The sequence below is a fragment of the Macaca nemestrina genome, chromosome 11 (genome assembly GCF_043159975.1).
Source record: "Macaca nemestrina isolate mMacNem1 chromosome 11, mMacNem.hap1, whole genome shotgun sequence".
Taxonomy (NCBI): Eukaryota; Metazoa; Chordata; class Mammalia; order Primates; family Cercopithecidae; genus Macaca; species Macaca nemestrina.
Window position 1 is genome coordinate 15661218 of NC_092135.1, and position 25499 is coordinate 15686716.

A 25499-nucleotide genomic window follows, 5' to 3' on the forward strand; every position below is an offset into this window, starting at 1 on the left:
AAGACTGTCTTGTGTAGTAACAATTTTAAAATATGTCTCACTAAATAACTTCTATGAGGAGAAACTTACTTTTACTCCATCACTTGCCAATTCTACTCATCTATTATTCCTAGTGTAATTTCACCACAGTAATGAAGGCAATCATTTGATATTGAAGGTGTTTATTTTATTTTTTAAAAAATAGGCTTGCTTTCTCAGTGACTTGATCTTAGATATTTGCACTTAGAGAGTGAATATGAATCACAGAGCTTTCAGTGGTAAGAAGGAATCAGAATCTGCTAAGATATCACAGATTCTCCTGTTCATAAATTATTTTGTTGTTTATTTTTGTTCATTTACCTTAGAAAAACCATTAGTGCCCTATAAAATAGTATCATAAACCAAAAAGGAACCTTAAATTCTTTCTCTTTACTGGGGAAGCATACAATTACATTGCTTGCTAGTGGGCAGTTTAGCAATATGCATCGAGAACATTAAATAATGTAGAAAATGTATAATCCAATAATTTCAGTCTTATTAATTTAACTGAGAATAAACAAAGACAGATATTTATTAGTGTTCATTGCAGGAGTTGTTTTTGTAACAGTGACAGCATGCTAATCTGTCAACTATAAACATTAAAGAAATGGAGTTGAATAAATTATGATATAACCACATGAAAAGATTGTTGAGCCATTAAAAATAATGTTTTTGAAAAATATTTAAGACAAGGAACAATGTTCATAGTGTAATGTTCATGATAGTAAACTGTTATACTATTTTTGGCTGGGCGCGGTGGCTCAAGCCTGTAATCCCAGCACTTTGGGAGGCCGAGACGGGCGGATCACGAGGTCAGGAGATCGAGACCATTCTGGCTAACACAGTGAAACCCTGTCTCTACTAAAAAATACAAAAAACTAGCCGGGCGAGGTGGCGGGCACCTGTAGTCCCAGCTACTCGGGAGGCTGAGGCAGGAGAATGGTGCAAACCCGGGAGGCGGAGCTTGCAGTGAGCTGAGATCCAGCCACTGCACTCCAGCCTGGGCGATGGAGCCAGACTCCGTCTCAAAAAAAAAAAAAAAAAAAAAAAACAATTAAAAAAAATTAAAAAAAAAATTAAAAAAGTAAACTGTTATACTATTTTTATAATTTTGTCTATAAGTAGAAAAAATATACGTACTAATGACAATAAATAAGACTTAGATGAGAAAAACCAGTACATTAACAGTGGTTTTCTCTAAAAAACAGAGGTGGATAGAGGCATTATATTTATCTTCTTTATTTTGTATTTTCAGATTCTCTATAATAGAGTCATATTATTTCAAAATAAAAAGATGCTATTTAAAAGTATGTTGTTTAATTAGTGATAAATTGATAAATACATTAGTAAGTTTCACCAAAAAATGTTGTAAATACTGGCTTCCAAAAATATTTCTTGTGTTTACTTCTTTCCTTCCTTTGTGTCACGTCCTAGGGACTTTTGAATTTTTGCCTTAACCCAAAAGAAATATTCCAAAATTGATACTAACTTATTTGTAATGCCTTATTATCTCTGTGTGGTAAGGAGAAGGTTAAATAGGAAGGTGGTTCAGCAGCAGCAGCTACAAAAAAGGAAAGGTGAGTATCCTATGGGCACTAGAAGGCAGGAGGATTTCAGGATGAACTCAGAATCCCACATGTTTGAACACAGTAACTTTCCCAGACTGTGCTTTCTTGGAGTTTGTATTTTTTTGAAATATTAGTGAACCCCAAATGTATGAATCTTGACAGCCTAGATAGTTCTATAACCAGATAATATACTCCCACAGACTTCTTAAATATGTATCTGTAATTGTAAAGCACTGAAGTATTAAGGTCCAGAACTTAATTAGATAATTCCCCAGAGAAGAGTTACTTCTTAAAGCAGTAGTGCATGCAGGATGCATTTTATAGGATTACTTCTCAGTTAAAATAGACACTTATCAGAAAAATAATTTTGTACACAGAGCTATAAAATAGTAGAGACCTAAACTGAAATGAATGCATCTAACTGTGGAGAATAACAATGCTGATTTCTTTTGCAGAGCATCGAATTTAGAGGACAGATACTAACACAGCAGATGTAGCCCAGGTAACAATTGATTTGTTCCCTCTATTAGACACGATTTAAAGGATTCATTCAACTATTACTCTTGCATTCGGAAAAAGCTAATTTTTATGCAGATTTATATCCCATTATGCATAGAGAGCAGTTCTAATTCTGCTGAATCAACAGTAAATTTAATTAAAGTTTCTAATCACAAACATAGGATGTATTAAGAAAGAGGTTGACAGTGTAAAATGGTTAACTAGTCTACTGGACGTGGTGTATTTTAAACCCAAACAAGAAAACAATAAAACTATAAATTTGTTTAAAAAGGTTAAAAAATTAATGATTTCTCCTTACTTCATGTTTGTCCTTAAAAAAAATGTGGTAAAGGACTCTTGACTTTTTAAGGATAGATTAAAAATACAAATGTTAAATAATTCCAATGGACCAATAATTCCAAATATATAGGGATAATATATAACATTAAATAGATTTATTGATTAAATTAAAACTATTTAGATACATGACTCAGAATACTGAAAAATAATTTAGTCTGATATGGTGAATATCAAAATACTAGATGACAAATTTTAACCATAAATATTCTGATCATCAAGGTTTTAGCATATCATGATTTGTCATATTTTGGAATGCTTTCATCTTCTTTAAAAGCATATTTTTAATTTTATGGCATTAAAAGGCATTCCAGAATGATTATTTCATTGACTATTTTGAGAAACAGTTGTAAAGATGCAAATACAAAAATAAAACGTCTAACCATTATGTCTGGAGAAGCATATTAAGTACTGAGTATTGAAAATCATATATTGTTTGATTAATAAACAATAAAATATTGTAATACGTTTACAAACATATTGTAATATGTTTCACTTGCCTTCCAATTAATTAATTACGAATTAGTTGATAAGATTTTAAATAGATAGGAAAATAATTCTATCAGAGTACACAGTTAATCTGTAAAGATAGACAAAAACTTTCTGAAAATGACAAAGTAATTGAAAAGCTAGGGACTTTGGAGATAGAAAAAAACAATTCTGTCCCAGCTCTGCAACTGTGAACTGGGGCCCTTGAGGAAGTTAGTTAACATCTCTAAGTCTTTCTCCTCTGTAAAATATGATGTAAATAGCCAAGAAGCGGGACTTCGGGAGGTTTACATTGATAAACACACTTCCATGGCAGATGCACTATCTAAGTACCCAAAAAATGTTTGTGCTCTCTTAAATAATCTTTTTTTGAAATAGGTGTCAAAGAAGAAGCAGAGTAATGGATGGGAAAGAGAGAGTGATCAGACAAATAATCTATATAATAATGCATGGTTCATGTACATCTGTATTACAATCTAATCAACAGGAGGGTGGATAAGTTGTGGTATGCGTAATGGAATGGTATATCATAGCGGGAATGCACAATCTGTTATACAACACTTGAAAACTATGGATATATTTTACGAACTAATTTTTGAGTAAAATAAGAGATACACAAAACAGTACATAGTGTTTGACTTTACATACAGTGCAAAAACGGGTAGAATTAATCTTTACAAATGTAGACAGTGTTCTCCCTTCTGTTACTTAGTAACAGGGAGAACAGCAATGTTTTGCTGCTTTATCTGGGTGATGGCACCAAAGAGGTGTTTAGTTTATAGAAATTCATCAGGCTATCTTCATAGTATATGCAAGCTCCTATAGGTATGTTATATTTCAATACAAATTTTAATAGGGATAATTTGAATTTAAACGCATATTTTGTTCCAAATTCCATGCACACCCCACTATGCCACCTATAATGAAAACAGATCAGACATTAACCTTGAAGGGTAAATTGGTTACTAGAGCAATATCCAAGGTCAGAAAGGAACAGTTGGACATTAAATCCCGGAAGAAATCATTGTGAAAAACTAAAGAAAAAAAGGGTAGATCATCTTTCTTAAATGATATATTCTATGAATCTTTGTCCTGCATATGATGAGATTCTGGCTGCTTAGCTCTCTTCTTAGGTAGAGCTCTTGCAGTTTAAGGAATCTGATCCCTAAACACTGGTTTTCAGTCTTGAATGCATCAGAATCACTTAGGCTTGTCAAACCACAGATTGCTGGGCCCACTCCTACAGTTTCTGTTTCAATGAGACAAGATAATTTGGATTTTTAATAACTTCCCAGGCTATGCTGATACTGCTATGCTGGGCATATACATTGAGACCCATTGTTTCAGGAAAAAAAAAAAATAATAACTTTCCATCCTGAATCACATTAGGTAAGTTAGTCTCTGTATTTTCAAATAAAGGAAGAATTACACCAACTACTGCTGTGTGTTATGAATAAAAGATGCAAGGATTAAGTATGTACAAGTGAAGACTTTGGCAGAAAATATGTGCAGTTTAAACAATTAGCTGTTTTTATTTTGATTTCTAGGGTTTCCCTTTTCTGAAATCTGGAAAGTCTTCCATAGGTGGGAGAGACCAGGTCACTTAAAATTAATGGTCTTCAACACTGGCTGCACATTATCTCCTGGGGAGTTTGTAAAACTCCAAAGCTAGGGTTGTACCTCAGGACAATTAAATCAGAGTTTCTGCAGGGTAGGGCCTCAGCATTAATAATTTGTAAAACTCTCCAGATGATTTTAATGGTACAGCCAAGAGTGAGAATGACTGCTTTATTTATTTATTTATAATTTATTTATTTTATTATTATTTTTTTTTTTTTTTTGAGACAGAGTCTCGCTCTGTCACTCAGGCTGGAGTGCAGTAACTGATCTCAGTTCACCAAAACCTCCACCTCCTGGGTTCAAGCGATTCTCCTGCCTCAGCCTCTCGAGTAGCTGGGACCACAGGTGCATGCCACCACACCCAGCTAATTTTTTTGTATTTTTAGTAGGGATGGGGTTTCACCATGTTGGCCAGGCTGGTCTCAAATACCTGACCTCAGGTGATCTACCCGCCTAAGCCTCCCAGTGTGCTGGGATTATAGGCGTGAGCCACCACACCCAGACTACTACTTTAGATCCACAAAAAACATCTTCTCCAGTAACACACAGAGCCCACAGAAGTCAGTTGTTGATTGAAAAAAAAAAAAAAAAAGTATAAATTTGTCCTAAACTAAATAATTGACATTTATTTGACTCGAATTGAGAACATTGCTAGGGCAGTAAAAACTAAATTAGCTTTCTCAGTCTACCCTGATCCTACAAGAAAAATAGTGCTAGATCTTTTCATAGTTGCTCTCTCACCTAATCACAGAAGCCTCGAAGCAGGTTGGTTATCATATGTCTTTCTCTTTACACAAGGCAATGATTCAAGATAGTGAGTTTGAGAAGTGCTCATACTTTCTTCTTCTTCATTATAGCTAAGGGAAAACAGGGCTGAGGATATGTGTGATGCCCATGATTCAGGCAACATCTCTATTAATTGTGATATGTGGCTTCCTGACAATTCATCAAAAATGTTCTTTTGAAGTCGACCCACGTTACTGGCTATGATTATATTTATTCATACAGAATATTTTTTCCATTATTTGATCTTTAAGGAAGATTGGTTTTAATCATTTGGCACCATAAACAATTGAAAATAAAATGGAAAATCTATGATAAAAACATACAAAAGTAGAAAAATAATACAATTATATATTAATCATATTGATGGGGTTTAGTAAGCCTAGAGAAAAAGGAAATATAGCAAAGTAAAAATAAATTTTATCCCTAAATTCAAATTTTAAATAAAAAAAAAAATGTAAAGCCTTGGCAGGGCACGGTGGCTCACACCTATAATCCTAGCACTTTGGGAGGCTGAGGAGGGTGGATGGACAACCTGACGTCAGGAGTTTGAGACCAGCCTGGCCAACATGCCAAAAACCCATCTCAACTAAAAATACAAAAATTAGCTGGGCGTGGTGGCAGATGCCTGTAATTCCAGCTATTCGGGAGGCTAAGGCAGGAGAATCACTTGAACCTGGGGGGCGGCAGGGGTTGCAGTGAGCCGAGATCCTGCCACTTCACTCTGGCCTGGACAACACAGTGTGATTCTGTCTCAAAAAACAAAACAAAACAAAAACTGAAAACCTCAATTGGTGATATATTTAAAGAAAGAAAAATAAAATGTAAAATGAATAAATGAATTAAACAAGTGAATGTTTTTTAACAAAATACCAAGACTACAAAAGATAAAATAGTGTATAAATACATTATTCCCAACAAAACTAATAAAACTGAGAATATATACTGAAAAGTTAGCTTAAATGGATTAATACAGATATTAAAAGAAATATCTATACCTCTATATACCAACAATATATGTATATATTTATATTTATACAATTATAAGAACATGAATGCATACTGATATATTAAATTTTATTTATGAATACACAAGTATACACAAGGGGCTATAGATAAGGAACCGTGCCTGAGGAGTCTCTGTGGGACCCTCACTTGATGTGCTTGATGAACTGCTACACTGTAATGGATGAAAATATGTGGGGCCTTGGAGGGAGTGAGAGCATTTTGCACGTAGCAGGGAAAACAAACATTTGGGGACTATGTTGGCCAGCCTTCATGATGGTTCCCAAAGATACCCAGTCCCTACTAGTCTTCTCCAACAATGAAACAGAGCTGAATTGTGTAACCAAGAGGTCCTGTGAAAATGACAGGTGACAATCAAGGATAGGCCATCCAAGGCACTGATCCTCTGAATTACCCACGCTGGGGAAGTCCAGGCATTACATTATGAGGAGGGGCTCCCACAGCCCCGTAAAGAAGCCAATGTGGAGAAACTGGAGGCTTCATGTCAGTAGCCAGCACCAATTTGCCATACATGGGTGTGATCCCATCTGGATGTGTGTGCCCCAGCCTCAGGCAAGCTGTCATGTTACCATAGCCTCAGCTGAAACCTGGGCTCAACCTCATGAGAGATCTTGAGCCAGAATCACCCAGCCAAGATGATTCCAAACTCCAGATCCACAGGAACTGTGATAGACAGTAAATTCTTTCTTAAATTTACTTAAAAGTCACTAGTTTGGGGCAATTTATTAAGAAGCAATATACAATTAATACTGATTTTGTGATGTGTGTGTTTTTGATTAGTAGGTAGGCTATATATAATCTAACCATTTAACAATTAGTTTTTTTTTAAAAAAATCTAGCCCTGTGTTAATAAAAATGGAAACATAATAGGTCATACACTGCCTACCAGCTTTTCAATATCTAAAAACAAAAAAAGCAGAAAGAATTTTTTCAGTATGTAGCATGAGACTTAAAATATCTGGACTCTACCTCATACAATATACAAAAATAAACTCAAAATGGATCAACAAACTAAAGAAAAGAACTGAAACTATAAAACTTTTTTTGATTTTGGCACTGGATATTTAGATATGATACAAAAATCCTACACAATATAGAAAAGATTAGATCAGAATTCACCAAAATTTTGAAAACCTGTAAATCAAAGGATATCATCAAGAAAGTGAAAAGAAAACTCACTGAGTGGGAGGAAATATTTCCAAAATATATATCTGATACAAATCTACTCTTTAGAATATATGAAAAACTCTTCTTTTTTGTTTTGTTTTGTTTTTGAGACAGAGTCTCGCTCTGTTGCCCAGGCTGGAGTGCAATGGTGCCGTCTCGACTCACTGCAACCTCTACCTCTTGGGTTCAAGCGATTCTCCTGCCTCAGTCTCCTGAATAGCTGGGACTAAAGGTGCCCGCCACCACGCTCGGCTAATTTTTGTATTTTTAGTAGAGGCAGGGTTTCGCCATGTTGGCCAGGCTGGTCTGGAATTCCTGACCTTGTGATTCACCCACTCGGCATCCCAAAGTGCTGGGATTACAGGCGCAAGCCACCACGCCTGGTTAAAGAACTCTTAAAATCAACAAGAGACATAAATTAAAATGCTTTTTCAGTATAAACTGTATATAACAGAATGTTCTATAATTTTAGCTGAATTTGATTTACAGGTTTCTTTTTTTTTTTTTTTTTTTTCTTTCTGAATTGTCAAGCAATTGGCTAGTGAGTCTGAATTGACTGCTATCCCTCAAAGACTTAATGCTGCCTCCTTGAGGTTTTATGTTTTCTGCCCACCTGGAATGTTTTTCTATTCATTTTTACCTGGCTGCTCTTTAAAGTCCAGCATATGGTTCTTCTCTAACGTGATTACCCTGAGTAAAAGTTTTCCTTTATTCTTTGATATGACCATATGTATGATACATGACATGATGTTGTATGTTGTGGATATAAATGTTTTCGTCATATCACCTCTTCCTGGTTATAAATTTCTTGAAGGAGATAATTCAATTTATGTGAACACACCTACAAATACGCCCTGCATAATGTAAAGTCCAGCAATTGCACCTGGGACATAATAAATAAAATGAATAAATACATGAAATGATACAAAATAGTAAAATAAAGTTTCTAAAATTGATTTAAATGCTAGCATTCTTTCACTTCCAGTTATTTTGTCATGAAGTATCTTTATTTTTCCTTGATAAGAAAAAAAGACCATAAGAATATGAAGATTGGCCGGGCGCGGTGGCTCAAGCCTGTAATCCCAGAACTTTAGAAGGCCGAGACGGGCGGATCACGAGGTCAGGAGATCGAGACCATCCTGGCTAACCCGGTGAAACCCCGTCTCTACTAAAAAATACAAAAAACTAGCCGGGCGTGGTGACGGGCGCCTGAAAGTCCACCTACTCCGGAGGCTGAGGCAGGAGAATGGCATGAACCCGGGAGGCGGAGCTTGCAGTGAGCTGAGATCCGGCCACTGCTCTCCAGCCTGGGCGACAGAGCGAGGCTCCGTCTCAAAAAAAAAAAAAAAAAAAAAAAGAATATGAAGATTGGTAAGTATGTTTATATTATTATTTTTATAAGCTTGTGCTCTATTTTGTCCAAATACTCAAAGTTAACCTGGTTTTATGCTCCTTATTCCACATTTTAAAAACATAAATCTAAATTACAAAAAGTTACTATTAAAAATAAGGTGAAAAAGCAACTTTTATTAGTGATGTTATCAGGGATGATCTGGCATAACCTAACAGTTTTACTTTTCATAGACAGTTAACCAACTTCCCTGAAAGCAAATAGTAAAAAATTGTTCTTCTAGACAGAAATCGACTGACTTGGACAAGAATACAAAAGTTCTCAAAGTAATTTCACTAGTTTATTTAATAATTGATCATTTTTTACTACTTTTAACTATTTTCATTCACTAATCTTTAAAAACTGTATCAGATTTGCATAAAACTATAAATGTGGAAATGCATACTTAAATCTTTTTACCTCTTTCCAGTAACTTGTTTGAGGCAAAAGATTTCAATGATCTTGCATAATCCATACACTTAATAAAATAAATTGAAATTGAATTTAAAAAAAAATACTTTTGCCATCAGGCATGGTGGCTCACACGCTTGCAAGGCTGAAACGGGTGGATCACCTGAGGTCAGGAGTTCAAGACCAGCCTGACCAACATGGTGAAACTTCATCTCTACTGAAAATACAAAATTAGCTGGGCGTGGTGGTGCGTGCCTGTAATCCCAGCTACTCAGGAGGCTGAGGCAGGAGAATTGCTTGAACCTGGGAGGTGGAGGTTGCAACGAGCCGAGATCATGCATTGTACTACAGCCTGGGCAAGAAGAGTGAAACTCTGTCCCCCCCATGACCAAAACAAACAAACAAACAAACAACAACAAAAAAAACTTTTGCCTATTTTAGGATGTTTTTAAAATTACAGCTTTTTTAAGTTAAAATCTTTTATTTTGACATAATTATTTTCACATGGCATTGCAATAAATAATACTGAGAGATCACATGTATGTTTCACCCAGTTTTCCCCACTGATACTATCTTATAAAACTACAAGAAATCCTGGTCAAGAAAACAACCAGGTCAAGAAAACAATCAGGATACTGACATTTATATAATCAAGATACAGAACATTTCTGTCTCCACAAAGATCCCTCTTGTTGTCCCATAAAATTAAAAAAGCTGCTCCCTTTTCCCTCCTTTTCTCCTGGAAACTACTAATCTCTTCTTCATTTCTTTAATTTTGTCACTTTGAGAATGTTAGATAGATGAAATCATACAAACAATCATATTTGGGACTGATTTTTTTCTTCACTTGGCATAACTCCGAAGATTTATCCACATTGCTGTCTATATCGAAAGCTTGTTCCTCTGTATTGCTGAATATTTATTCCATGGGATGAATGGACCACAGTTCATCTCGCCATTCACCCTTTGAAGAACATCTGGGCTGTCTCAGTTTTTGGCTATTATAAATAAGGCTGCTGCAAATATTTGCAGACAGGTTTTTGTGTGAACATTATTTTTTATTTATCTGGGATAAATGCCTTGGAACAATTGTTTAGTGAAATTTAATTGCTAGGTCGGATAGTAGTATATGCTTAGGTTTTAAAGAAACTTTCAAAATATCTTCCAAAGCAACAGTACCACTATACATTCCAACAGCAATGTATGAATGATCCAGTTTCTCTGCATGTTTGCCATCATTTGGTGCTGTCACTTTAAAAACAAAAATTAACCATTCTGATAGATTTGTAGTGATACTCTATTGTAGTTTCAATTTGCATTTACCTATTGGCTAGTAATGTTAAAATATTTTCATGTACTTATTTACCATATGTAAATCTTCAGTGAAATGTCTCTTCATGTCTGGGCCCACTTTCTGATTGAATAGTTGTGTTTTTGTTATAGTTGTTATTTTTAACTGTTTAGTTTTAAGAATTCTTTATATATGAATGTTGGTCCTTTGTCAAACATGTGAATTTCAAGTATTTTCTTCTAGACAGTAATTTGTATTTTTAGCCTGAAAACAGGGTCTATTGTGGAGCAATAGTGTATCCTGCTATGGACTATGCTTTTTGTATACAGTTTAAGAAATCTTTCCCTAGCCTTAAATTCCAAAGATTTTTTTCTAAAAGTTGTATAGATTTACGCTTTACATTTAAAAGCATGATCCATTCTGAGTTTGTATAAGGTGTGTGGCTTAAGCCAATATGATGCTTTTGTTTCTTGTGGGCTTTTTGTTTTATTTTTTGCCTGTGGCTATCTGATTGTTCTGGCACTAGTTGTTGAAAAGACTGTCCTCCATTAAATTGCTTGTGCACGTTTGCCAAGAATATATTAGGCATAGTTTTGAAGGCCTATTTCTGGGTTCTGTCTTCTCTTTCATTGATCTATGTGTTTGTCCTACTGCCAGTTCCAGTCTTCATTACAATAGCTCCCGAAACCTAATTTTTTTAAAGTTCATGATCAGTTTAATACAGCAGACTTTTCAAGCTTAAATTATTTAGATAATGTTATGTTAGAAATTTTTAGTATAATATTTTAGTTTATAAAAGTCAAACATTTTTCTTACTATAACATATGATTTACAAAAGCCCAATGAATAAAGGTAACTCAAAGCAAAAGATAAGAAAACAGGCCAACATCTACACTAGGAAAAGAGGCCTTTGACTAAAATTCCTCTGTCTTTTACAGCATAAATTACTTACGTCAAAAAATATAACCTAAAAAATATAGCACATGTATATTCCAAAAGACTAAAGCCATCAAATAGCAGTTCTTTCAAACTGTGAAATTCCATGTGTTCAAAAGGCTTTCAAAGCATTATATGAGGCTTCATGCCTTAAGTCCACAAATTTTTATTGTTCATCTTAAAGCTTGTAAACTTCCTTGAATGATTTCCAATCATTTATTCTTTACAGATACTAATCTGCTGAATTGGCTTTCCAACATTTACTTTGCTTTTTAACTGTGCAAATGATATCTAAGTACAAAACACTCAACAATCATACATATTGCTCTAATTGTGCTTCAGGGCTCACATGGAATAAGGAAACACTAATTTCAATTAGAACATTTTATTTGTTCAGAATTAATTTCTTGGCTTGCCCCATTTGCAAAATTTTCTACAACCCCAAGCTGACATTCAAATACCACTAAAGAATCCCCAGACCGTGATCTGAGTCAATGTTTTCAGCAGGTGCCTTCCCAATATACACATCTGAAGCTCAAGGCATAGCCACTAGAAAAGTCTCTAATCTGTACACACATGAAACACTCAAGCATATGGTAAGGCTTATCTTGAAACTTTCACAAGCCCACATTTGTTGGATTTGCTAAACTCTGTCACATTATCCTCTGCCAAGAGATGGACTTGGATCAGCATAGGCACATGGCAAATTGTCTCAATTATTTGCTGTATAGATATGAAAGATCTTTGGACATTACCTTCCAACACCTTTTGTGCAAAGTAGTCATTCCTGTCCTCCTGTAGTTGCTAGATATGCCAGATTTTGCTTAGGTGAGTTATAGCTGAGTAAAATTATGAATTGTCACCCCAATGCATCACCAAGAAAAGTATTCTCAAAGAAGATCACTCCTTTACCTGTTTGACATCATATGCCAGCAGGACATACTTTAAATCTGGTGAAACTGAATGTCTTGATGCTTTGAAGGTTACCTAGAAAAAGAAAATAAAAAGTTATATTTAAAAGCTTTCTAACACGAACTTGGATGTATAAATATATTTTAAAAACTCAATTATCATTGCACTATAAAATGTCATTCTCATTTCTTTTGTATTATATATATATTTGCATGTATGTCTGTATGATTATTCGGATGAATATAAAAAACTTCAAGAGGACATTTCAGCAAGAAAAAGTTTGCTAATATATCTTTCTATATGTTATCTCTTAAAGAATATGTTATTATTATTATTATTATTATTATTACTATTTATTTTGAGACAGATTCTCGCTCTGTCTCCCAGGCTGGAGTGCAGTGGTGTGATCATGGCTCACTGAAAGCTCCGCCTCCCGGGTTCACACCATTCTCCTGCCTCAGCCTCCGCAGTAGCTGGGACTATAGCGGCACGCCACCACACCTGGCTAATTTTTTGTATTTTTTTTTTTTTTTTAGTAGAGACAGGGTTTCATCGTGTTAGCCAGGATGGTCTCGATCTCCTGACCTCGTGATCCGCCCACCTCGGCCTCCCAAAGTGCTGGGATTACAGGTGTGAGCCACCACCTCCTGCCAATATTTTTATTATTTTAAAAATTCAAAGGCCTATTGAAATTCCTGAGTAACCAAAATGCTTTTATATTTGCATGCTAGATAAATCGAAAGGAAAAGACTATTGACATTCTGCTTGTCATAATTTTCTGTCTCTTGTGTTTTTGTATTCTTACTGGTTGAATGTTTATATTTAAAGAGGACACTAACATTAAAGGCAGACTCTTTAAAGGAAATCCCCAGGGTGAAACAGAAATACATAACATTGCATTTGATGTCAAACAAAAACTACTACACTGTACTTGACTAATTTTGAGCCTATAATAATTGAACAAATTTGAGGACAGAAGGAATTTAAACTATGCAAAGAAACAAATACATTCAAGGTAGAGAAAAGATTTCCCTTGAATTAGAGCTACTTGTCTAATTCATATCTACAGAGAGGGCAAGCACATTGAGTTGATGTATCAAAAACCTCCCAAATATAAACAAAAAAACACAATTATATAAAATTTTAAGCACAATAGGTACTTTGCATGGTATTTGCAGAGAAATATGTACATAAACAATTATGCACACCTTATAGGTGCATAAGACTGCTATAAGACTGCTCTCTGTAGAGTCCAGAAAAGTGTAAAGTCAGAGTTTCTCTGTTTTCTTTTTGTTTGTTTGTGTTTGTTTGATGTAGGGACCCCAAAACACAATGGATAGGATAAGAAATTCAGACTAATCCATATTTGGCAAGTTTGGGTGGTATAATAAATTATATTTTTGGTCTTTTCTCTGGTTCTTGGCACAGAGCTCCAAAAACCCTTGAAATTTCCTGAGTGATAGAAATGTCTTTTGTTATTCATAGCAAACTTCTTTCCACTTTGTTGGATTTCATGCTAAAGCGACTGCAGTATCAGAGGACTCTTTGTGAGGGGAGGGGTTAGCTTATAGTTTCAGGATTAACTGGTCATCAGGTCACATCAATCATGCGATTACAAATTTAGAAATTTCAGCCCCATTCTAAGATCTGGTAGGAGAGAAGAGCTGGAGATCCGAGTTCAGCAGCTGGCCAGTGATTCACTATATCATGCCTAAGTAACTAAAGCTTGCTTAGAAACTCTGAATGATAAGGGTTGAAGGAACCATCTGGTTGGTAAACATATGGATGCACTGGGAGGGTGATGTGCCCCAGTCCAAAGACAAACAGCCTCCTGTTCTGGGGACCCCTTCAGGCATCACCCCATGTATCTCTTCATCTAGCTGTTCATTTGTACCCTTTACAATAAACTGTTACTCGTAAGAATGGCTCTTGTCTGAGCTCTCTGAGTTATTCTAAGAAATTCTCCATCCTGAAAAGGGGTAATAAGAACCTTCACGTTTGTAGCGAGGTTGGACATAATTCAGGACCGCTGGGACCAGGGACTGGCAGCTGGCATCTGAGGTGAGGACAGACCAGGGGAATTGAGCTCCTTAACTGTGGGGTCTATGCTGATTCCTGGTAATTAGTCTCAGTATTGAATTGAATTGTGGAGCACTCAATTGGTATCAGAGAATCATTTCTGGAATGACATAGCTTTTAATTCCTGAGCCAAATATGCAAGAGAATGGAATGCTCAGGGAGACCTCACCATGTGACAATGCTAAGGTACGGGAGTTTACATCTATCTTATACAATCTACATATAAGGCATTTTAGAAGAAGATGACAGTGTTCATTGGCAATAATTCACGTCAAGATTTTTTTTTTAATTTTTTAAAAGATTCATTTAAATAACCATGAAAATAACAACATTAGCAGCTACCATTGATTGGTCATCTATCATGTGATCTGCAAGTTGCTAGGACCTTTGCAATTATCAATGATCTTAAATAGTCTTCAGGGCAATACTATGATACGACCTCATTCTCTCTCTCATTACTTTATTGTATATTGAAATTTGATAGAAATTAACCTATGGGGAATTTGGGGTGACACTAGATACACAAAGCATCCAACATTATAGTATCAGGAGGTGTATTGCTTTTAAGGAAATGTTTAAGGGGACAGTATCAAATGGTGTGCTGTTATGTAAAGACTGGTAGGGCAATATCATCATGATGTTTAAGGGGACAGTATCCAATGGTGTGCTGTTATGTAAAGACGGGTAGGGCAATATCATCATGCTTGTCCTACAATATTGCAGTTGTTACACCTTTCCCAAGGTCAGAGAGAAGCATGCATAACAAGACGATCCAGGAGGGCCTCTTTTCACAAGCCTTGTATTATCTCACTAGCAGTAGGGGTTTTTTTGTTTGTTTGTTTGTTTGTTTGTTTGTTTGTTTTTTGAGCGCTTCTCTATCTAAAGTCTGAATTAATTTAAAGGAAATCTCACCTCCCTCGTCCTCATCCACCCTCATGTGATGTTTCTCACACAAATTAACTTCACACTTTCACAGGTGCGTCTGTGCCTCCGGTGACAACATTTTAGTATCTTTTACAGTTCCTACAATTATCCAGTCTGGTACTTTATTAATTATCACTCTACTGCCTCAAGCTTATGCAGCACACAAACTGGGAAACCTTCCAAATATCTTTTGAGGGGCCCAAGCTGCTGAACCTTCTCTGAAATTAAAGAGTTGTGGGCAGGTCACTGATGCTGCAGAGAAACTTACTGATGATACACAAATAAGAAACGCATCTTGGCAGTTTAGGCAACAGGACAGAAGATGTTGGAAATCTTAGGTCAATCCCTCTTAGTTTATGCCCTTAATGTTATCATCTATTGCATTTGGGGGATTAATTCTTTCTAGCAGCCACAGGACACATCTTGGTCAACACCGATTCTAATTGTAGACATTAAGTAGTTTTGGTTTAATTTCAACTTAGTATGACTTCAATTTGTGGTTTGGGGAAGTTGATTATTGCCAGTAATGCTATTACAGTATTTTCATATTTAACAACTTAATTACCATTGAAATGAAAGGATGTAAAAGTAATTTCCACATGTGTTCATTGCCATTACTCAGCAATGATGCCTGCCTGTGCAGTTTTTGACATCCAACATCAGTAGGTACAAAGGGCAAAAAAATGCATGAATACTGACATCTATGTACATTCTGCTGAAGGCAAGCAAGGTATGATAAACAGAGTAAAGTGAATATGCAGGTGATTAACTAGATGAATTAAGCAAGAAAGACAAGGTATTTGATCAAGTAGAGAAACAAATGTATGCTTTCAGGCAGCTTAGGAACATTTTGTGGTACTTCTTTATGTATCATTCCATTCAAGTGAATCTTATGTATTGAACATTCACTGTACAACAAAACCCCTGGGAGACACTGAAGGTGCCACAAAGTTAGGAAACCAAACCGGGTAGGATGTTTTCCATTCCATATTGTTCGGGATAAGACAAGTGTCATGAACCTCTTTAGTCAGTGGTAGAGCCAGGGTACAAAACATGGATGCTTTAAACCACTAGGTATGCAGAGTAAGAATGAAGCTATCTGCGTAAGAATCAAACAGAGATGGAGTAGTCAGACTGCCTATTTAAAAGAGCCCAGTAGCTCCTCAGCTCCAGATACAACGTCCTATAGAAAAATACACACAGTGTTGCTAGTTTTCCACTTTTTTCAAAAAAAGTTAGAAAGCAAAATTTAATTTATAATCTTATAATTTTAAAATTATGATTCAATCCTAAATATACTTGGGGTCCAGATTCTGTCTGGAGCCTACAAGCTTGCCAATTTTCGGTAAAGTAATAATTTCCATAAGGATGGGTGAGGAGAAAGAAGACAATGCTATGAGGTTTAAAAAGCAGAATTATATCCTTTTCATCTATTTGGTGGTAATGTAAGAGAAAACTTTATCTTCTAGTGTTTTTGAGTTAAATGCAGTTACAACCTACAATATGAGAATAACCTTCAAAAAATGCACAAGTAGCTTAAAAACAATTCCTGGGAAGATGAGGGATGATTCCATAGATTACTGCTATTATGTATGAAGTACGTATTATTGCCAACATGAATATGCCAGTGCTTATTACTGTTTTCATAAGTGGTAAAACTGAAAGCCAAGAAAGAAGCAAAATCAGGTTTGAATTCAGAATTATTACCTTGGCAACTGGGTGAAAAACTAGTTAGATTTGATGACATCTTGAGTTCATGACAGCTGGTAAGAGGCTCATGACAATCCAAGAAAGCAATGTTAAGAAGTTAAGGAAGAAGCAGAGGCAAAGAGTGAAAGGGACATGTACAGGGGAGGTTGTGAATAAAGTACAAAAAAAAAAAAAAAAAGGATTAGATTAGATGTGAAGATGGAGAAAGAAGAAAGTATACAGAATAACTCCAGGTTTTCAAGTTTTTATCATTGGGTGAATGTTGCTTTTATAACATTCTCACTGGGGAGAATAAAGAAAAACAGGCATATTTTGAGGAAAGTTTTAGACATTCAAATCTTATACACGTTATTGTTATAGCTCCTGAAGGATAGCCAATAGGAAATGTGCAAGATTTGTGAATAAAAAGCCTTCAGTTTAAGAGAGATGCCAGAAAGCCTCATCTTTAATCATTTATACAGAGTACTAGATGAAAGTTTATGTTCAATGTAAACCCATCCCCTCTAAAGAAAAGGAACAAGTTCCCCAAATGACATGGTCTACCGGGGTGGGCCAGTAATCATGCAGTTAAGAGCACTGGGTACCATTGCTTGTATTCTTTAAATGTGCATGTTTTCTTTTTCTCGTACCTTTGTTCAACTTCCTCTACTTGCTATATCACCTTCACCTTTCCCTTTTCCTTATTCAAATTGTGCTTCTCTGAAGCATCATTCTATTTCTCCTCCTTTAAGCCTTTCCTGTCCTTCTTAGCTCAAGTGATTCATCTGACCTCACATGTATATAATTACATGTGCAGTTCATCTAACAATTGATCACTGTTTCGTGATTGCACCTCTAGGTTGTTTGGAACTGCAGTTTACATCTTTTATTGCCACAGTAATGTCCCTATTAAGACGCTCCATTACAATGATTCACTTTTGTCAGAAACATTATAACTAGAGGTAGAAATGAGATAATGATGGTATTCCAAGATGTCAGATATTAAAGATCATAGCAAGAAATCATTAAACACAAACTTAAATGTCAGAAGTGCCAGAAAATATAAAATATTCATTTGTATGACTTGAGGCTGAGAAAGGACTAAGCAAAGGGAGAATGAGAGATGCAGTTAAAATTAACACAAGTTGCTATGAAGGACTTGGTTGCCTTAACATTGAGAAATGGCAGAACATTAGGAACTGTACAGTAGGGATGTGTATTGTTCCAGATCTTGGAATAAGCTGGTAATAAAAACATCTAAAGACATCTCTATCTACAAAATAATAAAAAAAATCATGCTCCAGGAGCTTTGGCTGAAAAATTCTGAAATCGCAGATGGGTACATTTTTAACAGATAGTGAATGATGGAGACAAAAATGTAAGTCTTCTTGGATCTTATGATATTTTCCCTGCTCCCTCAACCTCCAGCCCATCAAACTCCCTGAACATACACACATATATCCTTTATGTTTTGTTTGTTTTGTTTCGTCTTTTGACATAGCACTATAAAATGTCGCGCATTGTCACCCGGGCTGGAGTGCAATGGCCCTATCTTGGCTCACTGCGACTTCCACCTCCCGGGTTCACGCAATTCTCCTGCCTCAGCCTCCCGAGTAGCTGGGACTACAGGCGCCCACCACCACGCCTGGCTAATTTTTTGTATTTTTAGTAGAGACGGGGTTTCACTATGTTGGCCAGACTGGTCTCAAACTCCTGACCTCGTGATCTGCCTGCCTTGGCCTCCCAAAGTGCTGGGATTATAGGCATGAGCCACCATGCCCGGCCATCCTTTATGTTTAATTTATTTAGGGTATAACTTCCCTCACTATTCAATCTCATTATTAGTTTATTGATACCTGACAAAAATATTTAGAAAAGCCATCTATCATTTCAGAAAAGTATCAATTTTGAAACACGTAAATTAAGTATATATTATGAAAATGCTTCCTTCATAGTGCATCTATTAATGACCAGATTCCCCGGTGTGAGCATGAAGAAGGATTTCAGAAAGCCAGTGGACCATAAGTGGAGGAGAAGAGGGAGAAAGGTTACTATCTGGTTGAAAAGAAGAAAAAGGAAATCAAGAGAAGCTGGAAAAGGAGGCAGCAGTCCCTAGAAGGATGCAAAAGACAGGTTCTCTTTCACTGTCTGGCTTCAAGAATAGAGAAGAAGCAAATAGGTTTTTATCATTTAGCTGTAAACAAAGTCTTCATTGTTCACTGTAGCTATAATTGGGTACATATGCAGGAAATTTTAAAATCAATTGTTTTTTTTTTTTTTTAATGTGTATTTCTTCATGTTCTCTTTTCTTAGCCGACCAATTAATTATGATCGTGCTTAAATTGTATATCTTTCCTGACATCGGCAATATCTATATTTTGTAAACATAATAGATGCTCTCTCTATATATATTTTTTCTTGTTAACATGCATTTTGTGGATACTGGAGTATTTAATAAAACAACCCAAAGCAGAAAATGCCATGATACAACCAGGTAATTTTTATAACTATTGAATCAATACCTACTAATCCATATAGACTGATACACATATATTTTTATTGCTCAATAAATGTAAATAGCCAAAATAATATTCTATTCATTTATATCATAGGCCACACACTAAAACATTTAAAAAGCAATTTTTTCCCACAGAAAGTGGAAATTAATGCTTACTGAAATCGATTAATAACTTAAAACAATAGGGCAGAAAAGGTAACTCTGAGAGTAATGTCGATATTTCTCCACCCAACACTTCAATAAATTGGAAAAGCTATGGGCTGATGAAAGAAAAAAAGGAATATTGTAACTTACATATTTATGCAAATTATTTATGTGAAGTTCAGTTTGTGCTGGTGTAATGATTCTTCCAATTGTCTTAGTGCTTTATAATCATCATATATCAAGTATATTTTTTTCTTAAATGGTGCTGTTACCTTCAAGCACAGCTGCATTAAAGAATACAACATATAAAAGCTACGGAAGTCCTAAAAAGTTTGACATTAGAATTTCCGGATGAGTTTTCCTTGCCGTGGCCTTATACAATGTGTGTAATATAATACTTATAAAATAAGATGGGTAGACTGGAGCTGTCCAATACAGTTACTTAAATTCATTCTTCTTATGATATCCCATCAGGTACATTTTACAGAGTATAATTTTATGAACAAAAATAATATAGTTATTTTAAAACATAATGAGCACATTGTATTTCAATTAGTGGTATGATTTTATTTCTAGTGTAAGAAAAAAATGGTTACCAGAAGCTTTGTAATTCCCATATTTATAAAAAAAAGGGAAACTATAATGTCCAACATTAAGTAAAAAACCTTTTTTTTTTTTTTTTTTTTTTTTTTAACCATGGCTGAATTACTTCTTTTTATGAGATAGAAACAGAAAAATAATAGTGATTCAAAGACTAAATCATCCTGACAGCTGATGGTTTAAAGGCTCATTTAAGGTTTATGTAACATCCTTAATTTAGCATTATAATTAATAATTCCAAAAAATAGAAGAAAACATAGGCTAGCAAATAAAAAAGATATTTAATTGTGCCAGATTTAATATATTCTTACATATTCTCAATGATACCATATTTGATATTGCTACAGATTCCATGTTTGACTCCTTCAAACCTCATATTGAAATTTGATCCCCAGTGTTGGAGGTGGGGGTCTAATGATGGGTGTTTAGGTTATGGGAGAAGCTTCCTCATGAATGGCTTGGTGCCATTTTTATCATTGTGAGTTCTTATTCTATTAGTTCTCATGAGAGCTGGTTGTTCAAAAGAGCCTGGCACCTCCTCTCTCTTTTCCTTGCTTCCTTTCTCACCATGTTATCTCTGCACATGCAGGCTACTCTTCACCTTCCACCATGAATAAAGCAACTAGAAGCCCTCATGAGAAGCAGATGCTAGGGCCACGCTTTTTGCACAGTCTGCAGAACCATGAGCCAAATAAACATCTTTTATGTAAATTACCCAGCCTCAGATATTCCTTTACAGCAATACAAAATGAACTAGTAGATAAGACAGATATCTATTTAGTAGATAAGACAAATATGAATTAATAGATAAGACAGATATCTACTTTATCCTTATCATTTTCTCTCTTGAATTGGATTAATCACAGCTTTTGTCTCTTCACATATTGTCGTTCATGACAGATTGAGCAATTAAAAATTTAATTCCCAATTAAATTTAAATATAATATAAACAATAGATATATAGTAATATATGTAGAAAATGGCATATCATATAACCATGATAATGACATAAAAATAGAGTATCTTATAAAAATAACTGAACTACAAGTTAAATGCAAGTATGCATGAATCAGTAACAAAATGCTGAGTGATAAAGGGAAGTATAAGAAGATCATGGACTGCCTGATGCCTCTTTCAAAAGTTCAAGACCAACTAAGATTAAATTATACATCATATAGGCAAACATACCTACATATCAAAGCAAACTGAGTTAGACATTAACCAGAAATCCAAGAGTATAAAAATAATTTACATAGTGAATTAATTTAAAAGTTGAGTGTTCATTTACTTGCACTTTTATCTCCAAGGTTGGAAGTCATGCTTTATACACATCATTTTGTCAGAAATATCCATTAACAGCTCCTAAGCACAGTTGAGGAGACCAGTGGTTGTTTGCAACTGTGACTGAATAAACCTCCCTGTTCTTGTTTCCTGATATACACATGCAATTGCTTCCTTATGGTATATACCAGGAAGGAATTTTTAGGTTGCAGGGCATGTGAATGTTACACTTTACACAATAATGACAAAATTTTACCCAAAGCAAAAACACAAATGACATTCTCGCTATCAATGAGTAAGAGGCTCTGTTATTCCACAGTCTTTCCAATACATGGTAACATCAGGGTTAAGCTTTGCCAATAGGATATGTGAAAAATACTATCTTCTTGTTGATAAATACTCCTGTTTGTGAATTATGTTAAGCAGCTTTTGTTTTTTATCAACAATTTTTTGATAGAAAGTCCATTTATATTTTTTGTTCCTTTTCAATTGATGTGAAAGAGTTTTTACATATTAATTACATTAACATTTTCTAAGTTAACTAATAGTTTCCATTATGTCTTTATAATTTAGAACTTAGCATATTGATATGCTAAAATATCTTGGTCCTCTAATTTTAACATTAAATTATAATAGATATAGGATGCAAGCAACAAAAAATATAAGGAAATAACAATTAAGAAGATTCTGAATGTGCAATTCACTTTAAAAAAAAAAAGAATAACAAGGCTCGGGTTTTCAGCTTAGAATATCAGTATTTCTTAAATATATTAACGGGTGTAGCATTACATCTCATGTTCAGGACTCATAATCATAGATTGATTTGCTGTTTCCTGCTCATTTCTCAGTATCCTTTTGATAAGCAGACACACCATAAATGACCCTTCCGTGCCAAAGCAAATAACAATAATAAAGGAAAAGAATAATTTTAGATTTACATCCCTGGTGGTGCTTTCTGCTTAGTTGGGGAAAGAAAGAAGGCCTATAAAATCAAGCCAAATGTAGTGACAATGACAATAAGAAACAATCAAGAGCTGCCTCCAGATTCAATGTCTTGAGCCAAATCTCAAGCTCTGAAGAACAGAGTTCTCTTTTATTGTCTCCCAAGTACAGCTGCAAACACTGCTGAGCTCCTCAACTGTGCTTAGGAGCTGAGGCAGACATTCACTAGTTGAGTTGTCATGTACTAAACTTGCATTTTTATGGCCCAAATCCAAAAGCCGTTTCTTGTATTGTCCACTTTCTCAGAAATGTTCACTAATAGCTTCGTGGTTTTTTTTTTTTTTTTTTTTTTTGGTGAAGTGTGTAGAATGCTAAGATAAATCAGTTTTCTGCATGTTTTTAGATGTCCAAATAGAGGCTGAATTAAGCCTAAGGCTGGAAGAAGGTGTTCAGTGTGCGTGTTTATTTTTCGTTTTATTTATTAATTTTATTTCATTTTAAAAACTGAAGGAAAATTTAGGGGTAAGATTTCCAACTCTTATGGGGTAGATGATTCCTCCAATTTTTATTAAACAGGTGTTTATAACTGAATGAGTTAATTATAGACATTTACTCACAACCCCTCCCATTGTTCTCTCTTCCTTTACATTCATTCATTTCTTCTTTCAGGCCAGTTGAAAACAGATAAAGGCTTATTAAAAGATGTGAAACACAGAACATCCTTTCAATGGACTTTACAGATATTAATGAAAGAATCATTCCAGTTAGATTAAAACTAAGTACAATTTGTTTTAATGTTCCTGCTATGAGTTCCATTTGCAAAGTCCCAATATGAAAGGCTTATGCACAGGAATTCAAACATCAGAAAACAACAATGGCCAGTGCACATATAAAAGGATGATTCTCAACCTCTCTCATAATTAAATAATTGTGAATCAACATGAGGATTAAATTCTATCTTTCATCAGCCAAATCGAAAACAATTAAAAGCTTCAACAATACTCAACAACAGGAAGAGTGGATTAACAGACAGTATCATATACTATTGGTGGGTTTGATTAATGAAATTTGATACTATCTAATAAATTGCAATATAAACTTTCTTTGACTCACCAATACACTGGAATATATCTAGCCTACATATATATTTGAAATATGCCTGCTTTGCTGTTTGTTTCTTTGTTTTGGAGCAGTAATGTAATAGAAAAATATTTAAACAAGTGGTAATACATCATACAAGAACATTTTATGGTGCTATTACTTTTTTTGTTTTAAAAGTGTTCATACAAAAAGCTCTTCAAGATACATTATTAAGTGGATAAAAGTGTAGACCATATGTACTGTTGAAATTAAATATACTGTAGACATACACACTTACATATACACATATAAATGTATATATTATAGAATACTATATTGTTTATGTATAGATCCATGAAGATATAGACAGACATATTTCTGTAGAAGATTTTTGACAGATACAAATATTTACATGGCTGCATTCAAAAATGGGTACTGAGTGATGAAGGGGGAATATTTTATTATATGTACATCTGTGACAGTTCTGTCTAACAGAAATTTTTGTGATGATGAAAATGTTTTATCTCTATGCTGTCCAATGTAGTAGCTGTTGATTTCACTTAGCTATTGAAAACTTGTAATGTGGCTAGTGTGACTGAAAGATGGAATTTTAAATTTTATATGATTTTAATTAATTAAAATGTAGCCACATGTTATCTAATGACTCTCATATCAGATAGTGTAAATATTTATATTTTACAATATGTATTTTCATTATCTACTTTTTAAAGACATCACTGGAAGACACTGAGAGTAATACTTAGATTATTAGACCATATTTTATTAAAATTACAATTTAAAGTCACTATTTTAGGAGACACATATAAGTAATGTATAGAGTGAGACATATCCAATATTTAAAAAGATGGAAAACCATAAAGACTACAGAGAAGAAAAGGAGAAATAAGTAGAAACAAATTTTAAAAAATAATGACTCTAAACGTCTCAATTTGATAAAACATAATATATACACTCAAGAAGTTCAAAAAATTCCAAGTTTCTACTCAAAAAAATTCTACTCAAAAAGATCCTCACATAGATACATCATAGTCAAGTTGACAAAACTTAGACAAAGAGAAATTAATGAAAACAGCACTAAAATTATAACATCACATACAAGGAACCCTCAATTATGATAACAGCTGACTTCTCCCAAGAAACCACAGAGGCCAGAAGAGATTTAGGTTGACATCTTCAAAGCATTAAAAGAAAAAGCTTGTCAACAAAGAATTCTATATTTAGCTAAAATTTCTCTCATAAAGGAAGGAGAAATTGTCATTTCTAAATAAACAAAACCTGAGAGAATTTGTTACTATTAGCCCTGCTCTAAGAAAACACTAAAGGAAGAAGTCCTTCAGGCTGAAATGAAATGACAATAAATAGTAACTTGAAACCACACGAAGAAATAAAATGACCTAGTAAAAGTATCCACACAGTTATTATGAAAGACAGCATGAACACATTTGCTTGTAACTCCTTTCTTATCATACTTGTTTTAGAACATACCTGCATAAAAACAATAATTATAAAAGTGCATTGATTGGGTTATAACATATAAAGATAGACTCGTATGACAATTATAGTACAAAGGGGTGAAAACCATGAAATGAAGTTGGAGTAATTTTTGTATACCATTGAAATTAAATTAGTATTTTATCTGAACAACATTATTCTAAATTAAGATGCTAGTTGTAAGTTACAAGGCAATGGCTAAATAACAAAAAATATAGTAAAAAGGAACAATAACAAATATAAAAGATACAGCAGAAAATATCT

General features: G+C 34.5%; 1 protein-coding gene across 9 annotated transcripts in view; it reads right to left on the reverse strand.

The window, feature by feature from the left end:
* LOC105492523 (dipeptidyl peptidase like 10) overlaps nt 1–25499 on the reverse strand; it is a 1403881-nt gene that overhangs the window by 316916 nt on the left and 1061466 nt on the right. For all 9 annotated transcript variants that reach the window (XM_011759709.3, XM_071072632.1, XM_024796259.2 and 6 more), the window contains one exon: nt 12467–12541. In XM_011759709.3, coding sequence (XP_011758011.2) covers nt 12467–12541 — 75 coding nt within the window. The remainder of the gene's footprint in view (nt 1–12466; nt 12542–25499) is intronic.